General features: G+C 44.2%; 1 protein-coding gene across 1 annotated transcript in view; it reads left to right on the top strand.

Annotated features, from left to right (window-relative positions):
- The first annotated feature begins 4,561 nt into the window (after window positions 1-4,561).
- NEDD9 (neural precursor cell expressed, developmentally down-regulated 9) overlaps window positions 4,562-11,056 on the top strand; it is a 55,353-nt gene continuing 48,858 nt past the window's right edge. The window contains exon 1 of the mRNA XM_055570585.1: window positions 4,562-4,836. Coding sequence (XP_055426560.1) covers window positions 4,825-4,836 — 12 coding nt within the window. The 5' untranslated portion in view covers window positions 4,562-4,824. The remainder of the gene's footprint in view (window positions 4,837-11,056) is intronic.

Raw genomic sequence — 11,056 nt, 5'->3', positions numbered from 1 at the left:
GGAGATGAGGCCAGAAAGGGAGGCTGGGCTCAGATCATAGTCCATGCCGATGCGTGTGGATTCTATTTTTAAGGCACTGGAGTATTTTTAAAGGCTTTTAAATATAGTAGTAACGTGATCGACTCTGTATTCTAGAAATTAAGCAAGTGGCAATGTGGAGTATAGACTGAAGCGGGGAGAGATTTCAGGCAGGGAAACTGAAAGTTGTGGCTGGAATAAATCAGACAGGAGATACAGAAGACTGACCTAAAGCACTTACTGCGGTTAGGATCCCCCTCGAGCAGGGCGCCCCCAGAGCGGCAGCTTCATCTTCCTTTCCCCAGGCTAGACGGGGTGACTCACTAGCTTGCTTCCTGCCCTCATGGGCTCTGACTTTGCCCTTCACTCTTAGAGAGAAGCCAGGTGAGCTCCTCCCAAGTGTGGATGGAAGAACCTCTTCCCTCCAGCATCCTCTCTGACTTTTGGTTGCATCCACGCCAGTGCCCAGTGGCAGCTGGAAAATGGTTTGGACAGCCTCTGTGTCATTTCCCTCATTCCGGCCTGCACGAGCTTCTGGTGGGTGGGGGTTGGTGGGGGGTGGGCAGAGCCCTTGGCAGAGGTGGCAGGCAGGTGGCAAGACTGACAGGCTGAGAGACAGGTTAGTGTCCAAGGCCCAGGGGCCTGGACCACTTTAGGAAGCCATCCAAGGGAGCATGAGGGTGGCTGCATAAACCAATCGCCAGTGTTTATACAGCACAGTTTAAACAGTTATTTCTGCATCCAAAAGCTCACTTAGTAGATTGGGAGGGGGCTGTTTCTGCTTTCCTTGAGAGAATTTGTGTTTCTCCAAAGGGTTTTAAAGGAAACATGGCAGATGATGCTAACAAAGTAACAGTTTCAGCACTATGTAAGTTGCATGAAGAAAAGGCTCAATATTTCAGTAGTCTGCTGTCCATGAGTATTTACACAAACCAAGGGTGAAAACAGAGATGACTAGATCCTTTGCTTCCCTGCTCAGGACACTCCGGTGACTTCCTGTCACACTCAGGAAAAAATCCAAACCCTGCCACCACCCTCTCCATCCCTCCCGTGGGTCCTCCTCTCTGAGCATACTGACCTGCTTGCTCTTGAACGCGCCGAGCTCACTGGTACCTCAGGCCCTTTCCGTAGGTCACAGCCTCTGTCCGGAACGTTCTTTCCCCAGATCTCGGAGCAGATCCTACATAGTATTCAGGTTCCTGCTTCCATATCAACTCCCTAGAGGGGCTTCCATGACCATTATCTCTAACATGAGACACCCCTCACCCACCCTGGTCTATGAGGGTGGAACCTGCTAGAATCCACCTTCTAGTGGTTTTTCCCTGCTCAATATTTTTCTTCATGGCATGCACCACTTCAAAATTGTATAATATATTCTCTGAACTGTTGTCCTCCACTCCTACCAGACTGTGAGCTCTATGAGAGTAAGATCTTTATGTGGACTGCTGTATCCTCCCTTCCCAGAACAGCCCTTGGCATGTGGTAGGTGCTGAATTGATGTTTGTTAAATTAGAAAGCTGCCCAGGGATGGGGTGCCACAGAGATGGGGACATTCCTCCAGCTTCTTCTGAGTGCCCACCACACTTAACAATATCGATAATAGTCTAACAGTAATAATAGTTATAATTAATCATTTTAAATGTATGTATATCATATAACATGAATACTGATATTATAATGGTATATGATGTTACAATGTTATATGATATAGTCATAAAATAATACAAAATAAATTTAATATTAAAAGAATAATAATGGAAATAATACTAATAAGCAACATTTCCTAAGGTTTTATTGTTATTGTTTAGTCGCTAAGTCATGTCTGACTCTTTGCAACCCTGTGGACTGCAGCATGCCAGGCTTCCCTCTCTTTCACTGTCTCCTGGAGTTTGCTCAAATTCATGCCACTGAATCAGTGATGCCATCCAACCATCTCATCCTCTGTTGCCCCCTTTTCCTCATGCCTTCAATCTTTCCCAGCATCAGGGTCTTTTTCAATAAGTCAGTTCTTCACATCAGGTGGCCAAAGTATTGGAGTTTCAGCTTCAGCATCAGTCCTTCCAATGAATATTCAGGACTGATTTCCTTTAGGATGGACTGGTTGGATCTCCTTGCAGTCCAAGGGACTCTCAAGAGTCTTCTCCAACACCACAGTTTGAAAGTATCAGTTCTTCGGCACTCAGCCTTCTTTATGGTCCAATTCTGACATCCATACATGACTACTGGAAAAACCATAGCTTTGACTAGACAGAACTTGGCAGGCAAAGTGATGTCTCTGTTTTTTAATGCACTCTCTAGGTTTGTCACAGTTTTTCTTCCAAGGAGCAAGCATCTTTTAATTTCAGAGTAACACTAATGTTTTTACTATGTGCCAAATACTATTCACTTTTATCCACATGATGTCATTTAGTCCTCATTATAGCCCTAGCAGGTTGGTATTATTCTCTATTTTACATTTCAGAACACCAAAATTAGCAAGTTAGAAATTTGTTGAGATTCTAACACATGTTTACCGGACTGTAACACCTTTGTGCTTTTTTATGTATGTGTAACTAACAAGGCAGTGACTCAGACCACCTTGAAATGAACTTCAGGTAGGTTTTCAGGTATATTCTGTATAGGACAGCAATAGGAAAGCAGGAGAGCCACTTGGGGTGAGTTAAACTTTTTACCTAGAGAATGAAAAAGCCCTAGCTATGCTTTGGGAAACTGTTTGAAAGCATTAAAACGAGGTGAGATCGTGTTCACTATTCAATGATGCTCATCAAACAAAAAAGGTGATTCAGCTTTACTGCTGAGGAAGCCAAAGGAATGTTATGTAGATCTCCTGGAGGCCAAAGACTCGTCATCGTACAGATGAGAAGGCCTGTGACGTATCCAGGCAGACACCAGAAGAAAAATTTCCTGCAAGCTAGCGACTGTCCAGTGTCTGTAGGACTGTTAGGAAGGTCCCTGCCGTGTGTTGATAGTATGGTGTTGTTTAGTCTCTCAGTCGTGTCCGACTCTTTATGACCTCATGGACTGTATAGCCCACCAGGCTCCTCTGTCCATGGCAGTGTCATATGTTGCATGCTTAATGTGTGTTCAGAAGGACCTTGCAAAATCACTCAGGCTCATTTTCCCTCTAAAGCTAAATGAGGGAAAGAGGCCTAGTGGAGGTCCAAAATGGTGAGTCAACCTTGTCATGACCACCTGAGCCGGGTGGGGGGCGGGGGGTGGGGGCGTCCTGTCCAGGGAATAGGTGCCTTATTTAAACTGTGGTCTGAACTGTAAGCCCTATGTCCGGAAACCCCTTTTGTAGGACAGCTCCTCTCCTGTACTTTTTTGCTTAGCTCATAAAAGTAGAATTTTAATCCACTGGGAATTGGGAAGGGAAAAAAATCAAACTGATTCTGATCCAACCCAGTCAGGAAAAAAAAAAAAACTAAAGGGCTGAGTTTTTCCATCAGAGTCATGTAGTCTGGTTGGAGTCCATCCCTTTCAGGGACAGCCATTGTCTATATTCACCAAGTCTCAATCCTGAGGTCCCATGAAAAGGAATTTTCCCCTCACCGCTCCACCGCCTCAGAAGAGTTGCTGAAGGTGGCCATTTCTGTCCTCTCCTGGGTGATCTTTCTCTCTATAGAAAGCATGAAGCTGAACCAAATGTTCCCTGCGTCAGTGAGAGAAGACTGGTCTTTTTAACTAGCCTTCTCAAACAGCAGGCATTTTTTTGTCCTTGTTCCCCAGATAATAAGTGTTGGTGGGTTAATGGGTCATCTTCAGGAGAGAGGTCAGAAGGAAAAACTGCAGTGTTCAAAGCTGGAACTAGAAATGCCAGCCATCAAAGAACGCAGTACTTGGTGAACAGTGATGATGTATGGGGCGGGCACACTGGCCAGCCCCATCCGAGAGGTCACAGCTAAGCTTTATCCTCTGCAAAGCCAGAGGAGGTCTCTGAATGCGGCTGACCCCTCAGCTCCCCGAGGCCCCGGTGAGAAGCCAACCAGGGAATCCCTGGTGCCCAGCTCCAGAGTTCCCTTTCACTGAGGGAGAATTGTATTCCGTCGCCTTGCAGACTGACACTGCAAGTACTTTGAACACTGAAAAGAACACACACACAAAAAGCAAACAGCCACAAAAGGAAGGGGAGGGAGGAGAGAAAAGGAGAGAGAGAGATATCAGCAGGGGTAGTTAGTAAAAAGGGGCCCCCGGAGACAGAAAACCTTTTGTTCCCTGAGTTCGTTTCATGTAGAGCTTGTGAGGTGAATGGCTTTGGAATGAAATGGATTTATGAAGGAGTTGCTAGGTCACAGGACGCACGGCTGTCAGACTGCTTTGTGAATTCCTTTTCTTTAAAATTTGGATTAAACTAAAAAAAATGTTAAATAGTTCATCTCCTCTTCCCAGGGTTTTGGTAGAAGTTAGGGGTTAGATGAAGTATAAGGTTTGGTAAGGTTCCGGGAAGGTTCCCGAGTTTCTTTTCCACCCTCCCCGACAATGTAAAAATAAATGATCGCATTACAAGTTCTTTGTCAGTTTCCAGGAGTTCGGGGTGGGCGGGGCGTCCGCGTTACCTTGGCCCGCGAGCCAATGGCGAGGCGGTATGCAAACGAGCTCCGTGCTCGGCCGGCCCGGACGAAAACAGTGAGCTCAGAGGCTGGGCGGGCTGAGCGGCGCCGGAGGTCGGCGCTGCGCGGACAAGCGGCCCGAAGCTCGGCGGTCCTCGCTTGCATTTAAGCCCAGCGCTCGATGGAGGGGCGGGCTCGCCGGTGCTTAATGCCGTCTCACTAGTGCAGGAAAACGGCTCAGTTCACCGCTGCCGAGATGAAGTATAAGGTAAGACAGTGACTTCTGCAGAAGCTTTCTCTGTATTTGTGTGTGTCCACCACTGTGACAACTCCTCTGCTGTGTCCCCAGAAGGGTTCTGAGATGGGTCACCGGGTTGCCAGACAAGCAGGCAGGCAGAGATCCAGCCTCCGAGACCTACGCCGGGAGCTCGCAGCGCGCCCAATCCACCCCCGCTGCAAGTTCCCCGGCGTCAGTCTAGGTCTTGGCGCCGGGGTATGGCAGTCACTGCAGATCGGAGAGCGTCTAACTCCAAGGGGAGCGCGCCTGGGCTCAGGACTCCCGGCTCCCGGGGCCTAGCCTCCACTGCCCCCACCCCCCGGAGCCGTAGTAAGAGAAGAATCAAAAGTGCTGAGTCTCTCAGGCTGGCTATTTTCAAGCAGTTTTCATCCTTTGCATTAAAGCGTTCGCTTTGGGAAGCAGTTTGCCATATATAATTTTAGTGGGAGAAGTTAAAGTCTCCAGGTACTATTATACAGCTGATGATGGAGGATTTTGATACCCATAAAGGATGTTGGATTCAGAACCAACTGAGTATATGCTATTTCTTGGAAACACTTTCATGGCGTTTGAATGGACAGAGGGTCTGAAGGCTCCAGCCAGTTTATTGTCTCCGAAACTCAAAATTTTGAGTGTTAGGACGCTCAGTAGCCTGTTTTCCCATGCATTTGTGTGTTTATTCCTGACAAAAGGATTATAGCTTATTTAGAATATACTATTTTATCTACGTTGCCTCTATCTAACCAGGCTAGCAGCTTCCAGAACCCCTATTCAGAGCTGACTGCAAGCAATTGAAAGTGAATTTTCCTTGGAGGATGAACACTTACTTCTGTTCTGGAATAGACAAGTCCTAGAAACACAGGGTCAATCACTGGGTTGGGAAGATCCCATGGACAGAGGAGCCTGGAGGGCTGCAGTCCCAAGGGTCGCCAAGAGTCCCACAGGACTGAGAAAGAGACTGAGCATTATTGTTACATTAGCACGTTTAAACAAATATTCTGCTATTGAAATGCGTTTTGGCAAGGTGTTTATGCTTGGGGATTGGCAATTTGAATTACCTGTCTGACCTGCAGGATTGCTTTGCCTTCTTTCTGAATATCTAGCTTCTGGCTCATCCTTTTTTAAATGTGAGGCTATAAATCCTCAGTCCTGGCTGATAGCCACTGGCTAACCTCTGTGATAAGCCTTTTATTCAAAAGCTATAAATCATGTTCAATAGCTCTAAATCTAACTGTTGAAAGTATCTATTGTGATGCATGAGTTATAGTTCTCCTTGAAGAGGTTAGAACCCTCTGAAGGCAGGGGTATCAGTTATCACAACCATCAGCTTTCCATTTTCTGCCTCAATAGGAAAGATCAGAGAGCTGGATAATCCTGAAAATTCTTAGTATTTTTGATGTTAGGATACAACCGGAGGCAGATCCTTCTACCTGGCAGGAAAGCTCTCATTCTTGATATGGTTCACTGGTATTTACGCAGTTTCTTTATTTAGAACAATGATAGTCTATCACTAATGTTAAGTCCCCAGATATTATTTAGCCTTCAGTGAATCTTTGCCCTCCTCTTCCTATTCTAAATGTCTTTATATTCGTAAAAGCCTTGGAGGGATGGGGCGGGGGGTGTTGTGGGAGAGAAAATGTGTTCCTGCATTTATTATTGGAAAGCATAAATGGCTGCTTTTAACATAGAGTACTGCAACCTGGAAAGTGACAAAAAGTCTAAAGTCACTTTTATTCAGTGACCTCATCGTGTTTAGTTTTATTTTGTGGAAAGAAAACATCATGGCAGCTGATGATGTGAGCTGTGGTTGGCATTCATGGGGAAACCCTGCCTCTCTGCTGGGTCTTCCCAGCATCAAACACCCTGCCAAATGCTGTAAAGATATGATTTTTATTAGCTTGTGGGCATCTTCACCAGCAAAACTTCTGACTTCCCCAACTAACCAAATGACAGATTGACACCTTGTGGTGACTATAAATGGAACCAATAGCTGAAGCAATCTACTTTCCCTTTCTTATAAAGCCTATTTTCTCTCTAGTTAATAATGGACTGTTTCAGGAGAAGATTTTGTTATTATAAGTAGAGGAGATGACACAAAGGTAGAGGAATGATAAATAACAGTTTTTAAGACTCACCATGACAATACAGGATTGTCATATTTAGCTTTCCCAATTAACTCCATGAGGTAGTGTTAATACTTTATATTCATTTTCAGATATGGAAATTGTGGCTCAGGGAGGCTAGGTAATTTATCCCAAACCACGCAGCTGGAAGGGAGCAGAGCTGGAATTTGAACCAAGGTGATCTGGCCCCAGAACTTGTGACTTTAAACAACCATTAAAGAAAGAACTATCTATGACCTCCTAAAATGTCCTGTGTGACTGCTTTTTCTTCTCCCATGTAGCTCAAGATTCTATGTCATTCAAAGTATCCCTGCAGAATAGGTTTTTTTTTGTTGTTTTTTTTTAGGACAGTGCCTCTACAAAGCAAAGTGAAATGAATGTCTGGCAGTTACTTCATTGAAGCCACTTAGGCAGTAAAACCAGATAATTATTAGATTGTAAAACCCTGGAATTGGGAATTACCTTTTAGATACTCTGTTGCTCTAAACAAAATAAATTTAGCTCAGTCAAGACTTAAAAATGCTCACTGAGAGATTTATAATCCAGTCACTATAAGATTTTTTTTTAACCCGATTATCTGGTTTGGCTACTTTGGGGATCATAACTAGAGAACAACCAAGCTTCCACTCATTTTGAACTTACACATAGTTCCAAGTCAGCCAGCTATGCATTTACAGTCATCTTGAGCACCGAGGAATGCAAGCTATTAGAAGCTATTACTTTGGTGAATTTTGTGGGGGGGCTAGCCTATATCGTCTATTTTGGTTACATTGTATGTGTTTTTATTTGTTCATAGGAAGGGAGCAGTTACTCTCATATGCACTTAAGGTTCCATTGCACTTTAAAGGATGCCCTCTGGAGTTCTCTAATCAGTAAATTATGGGGGCTTCATTTATTAAGAATTTTCCCCAAGCTCCTTTGAATATACACAGCATGTTCTGAAATACTGGAGGTGGGTGAGGGGGCAATGCCTCAGTGGCCATGGCTTGCTCAGTGAAGGCCTCCCTCCTGAGGGTCTGGGGGTGGGTTGTTGCTACTTTCTGCCAGGAGGGTAATTGAGAGGTGGATGCACAGCTGTGTTTGAGCAGAGGCCCCGCCCACTTTGTGCAGGCCCAGGCCTGGTAAGTGCCCCACAGGCCTGGCCTGTTTGATCTCTAATAGCTGAGCAGCTTTTGTGGCTTGGCCAAATTTCTGTATCCTGTGTGCCTACACTGAAACTCGAAATTATTTATCTAGTCTGCCATTCAACAAATTCATTCTTGAATGTTTTGATTGAAGAAAATTACAGATGAAGCTTAAACTACAAATAAGAAAACTACATTCTGAAGTCCAGATTCTTAGGTTCTGACTGAACATGGGTAAGGTAGGTTAGGGAAAGCAGAAAGTGCATACTAAAGAAAAGCTTTCAAGGGGACTTTGGAAATGTTTTTATTTTCTCAGAGTGGCTGGAGAATATGTGATCCCAGTGTCTTCCATTTAGTCAGCATATTTACTTACAGTCTATATGTAATTCCTGATTCTTTCCTGGCTTTGCCATTTTGATTTTAAATGTTTTATATGCTTCTGAATGGTGTATTGCATACCCTGCCCCCTGCCTCTTTTTTAAATCCCATCTGAGCTTTCAAAGCAACAAAAGATGCTTTGAAAAAATTAACCCTTTTCTTATGTATTGTTTCACTGATTGAGCAAGCCCATTTTCAGAGCTAAATGACTTACCTACTTGGAGATCAAAGTCTTTATGAGACTGAAGGTGTTCTGAGAGCACCAAGTGTGCAAGATGCATGTAACAAAGGTTCCTTAAGCACCCCTTCTTTGCTGGGATGTACATCGGTCCTCTTCTAAGAACTCATCAGCGGCTTCCTGTCTGCACCCCTGCCCCCGACTTCTAAAGAAACTTCCTCTCTACTTTTCAAGCCTCTTTGCCAATTCCCTCCCCTTTTGTGCCCTTAATGACCTCATCGTCTCTCATTTTTTTCATTCAAGCATCCATTATACTTCTCCAGTACCAGACTTCTACAGGGCTGGCCTCCCCCCACCCACACAGACGTGACATACTTAAAGCGCTCTCTGTACCCCCATCTTCCTCCCCTCTTCTGAGTCTGCTGTGGAAAATCGTGGTCCCTTGCTGCTCCCATTCATTGGTTCCTGTCTCTTTGTGCCTGTGTGACTTGGTTCGTCTGTACTTGCTAGAAGTCAAGTCTCCTCATCCATCCACTCTATATAATAATCAGAAGCCTAAGCCTTTGTCGCCTATCATCTCTACAATAGGCTTTCTGTTTTTCACCTCTGCCCTACTCTGTTAGCACTGCCTTACTCATTAACCCCTTTCAATCAAATCACTATCTAAATGATACCTGGAACTCACCAAGGCTGCCCACTGGGGCTTTCCAGCTTCAGGTAAGCCCCACTCAATATGAGAGACTCACCCTTTATCTGTGTGTAGAGGCAGATTGATAGGCAAGTCCTTGAATAAAAAGTATGATCCAGGATCTTCTGTGTGTTGTGGCCTGGACGGGGTCTTAGGTGTTCTTGCAGTAGAGGCAAGGTAGAGCGTGGGGTCTGGTGAAAGGCATTTCTGTTTCCTGTGACTCGATGCTCTGTAACCTTGGGTAAGTTAAGCTCTGTGAGCCTCAGCTTTCTTATCTGGTAGGGTGGCTCAGCAGTAAAGAATCTGCCTGAAATGCAGGAGATTCAGGTTCAATCCCTGGGTTGGGAAGATCCCTGGAGGAGGAAATGGCAGCCCACTCCACTATTCTTGCCTGGGAAATCACCATGGACAGAGGTGCCTGGCGGGCTACAGTCCATAGAGTCGCAAAGAGCCGGATAAGGCTGAGGGAGTGCGCACCACCACCACCAAACTAGGGTTAATCTGGCCTCGTGGATTGTTCTAAAGCTGAAGCGAGATATTTTCCATGGGGAGGTGTTTACCATGGCTCCACTGGAAATAGACAATTCTAGCAGGCCCCAGCTCTCCTTATATAAGTAGATGCCCAACAGATGTTGAAAGGATATCGTGGACTCAAAACTTGGATTATGTCGAAACCCTATTTCCTATGTTAAGATAATCGAGTACTATTAAATATTCCATGGGCCTGGCTGTGTCTTGTAGAAATGCAGACGCCAGACATAGGGGTGTACCAACACACCTGTGTCCCCACTTGCTAATATATTAGTGCTTTGGTATCTTCATTGTTATTAATAAGATTTGATATTCCTGCGGTTATAGGCCCTTGCTCATAGTAGGTACTCAGCAAACATTGAATTGAATGTTGGATTACATGAAATACACAAATAGCTATTAAAAGAGTTTTCCCCATATGGCCTATTGGAAAGAAGATAGATTTTGTTTTAAATCTCACTTTTGTTGCTTTTTAACAGTATAATTTTAGGCAAGCCTCCATTTCCTCATTTATAAAATGGGAGTAATAATACCTGTCTCATTAGATAGTTGTAAGGATATAATATTTGAAAATCATCAGTTTCTAGCACATAGTAGGCATTTAAAAATGGCAGCTATGTTATGATGCATTTATAAGATATATAAAATATTCAGAATATACTCATATATAGGTATATTGATAGACGGACTATATAGGTTAAAATGTAAGAGAAAACCTTCACTAGAATTGTTTTTCCATAACAAAAATCTTACTGAAAAAAAGAGAAAAGTCATGACTAAAGTATCAAAGGTGGATTTGATACAGGAGGTGAGTAGGGCCTGGGATAAACCACATCCCTTATCCTTCTGGGGTCAGAGTGACAGAGGTATAAAGTTAGAGGTGCTGATGATCTGTTTTTAGATCACTTTAGGGCTAGAAAGGAACCTAAAAAAATTAGTTTGAAATCCCAGCCCTTGGTATCCCAGCCCTCCAGTAACGTATAGACTTAATTACCAAGCCTCCTTGCCAAGATAAACAAAATGGGGCCACTGGGAAGAAATACTCTCTTTTCAATTTAAAATGCAGAAAATAGCTACCAGTTACCTAGGCAATGGATGATTACAAAGAACGTGGGCATGGAAAAGGGGTCCCCCTAAAAAAAAAAAAACCCGTTTATACTTTGTCAACAACCCCACCTCCATCTTATTT

Source organism: Bubalus kerabau, chromosome 3, assembly GCF_029407905.1.
Source record: "Bubalus kerabau isolate K-KA32 ecotype Philippines breed swamp buffalo chromosome 3, PCC_UOA_SB_1v2, whole genome shotgun sequence".
Lineage (NCBI taxonomy): Eukaryota > Metazoa > Chordata > Mammalia > Artiodactyla > Bovidae > Bubalus > Bubalus kerabau.
The sequence above is the reverse complement of the archived record's forward strand: the minus strand, read 5'-3'. Positions and strand labels throughout refer to the sequence as shown.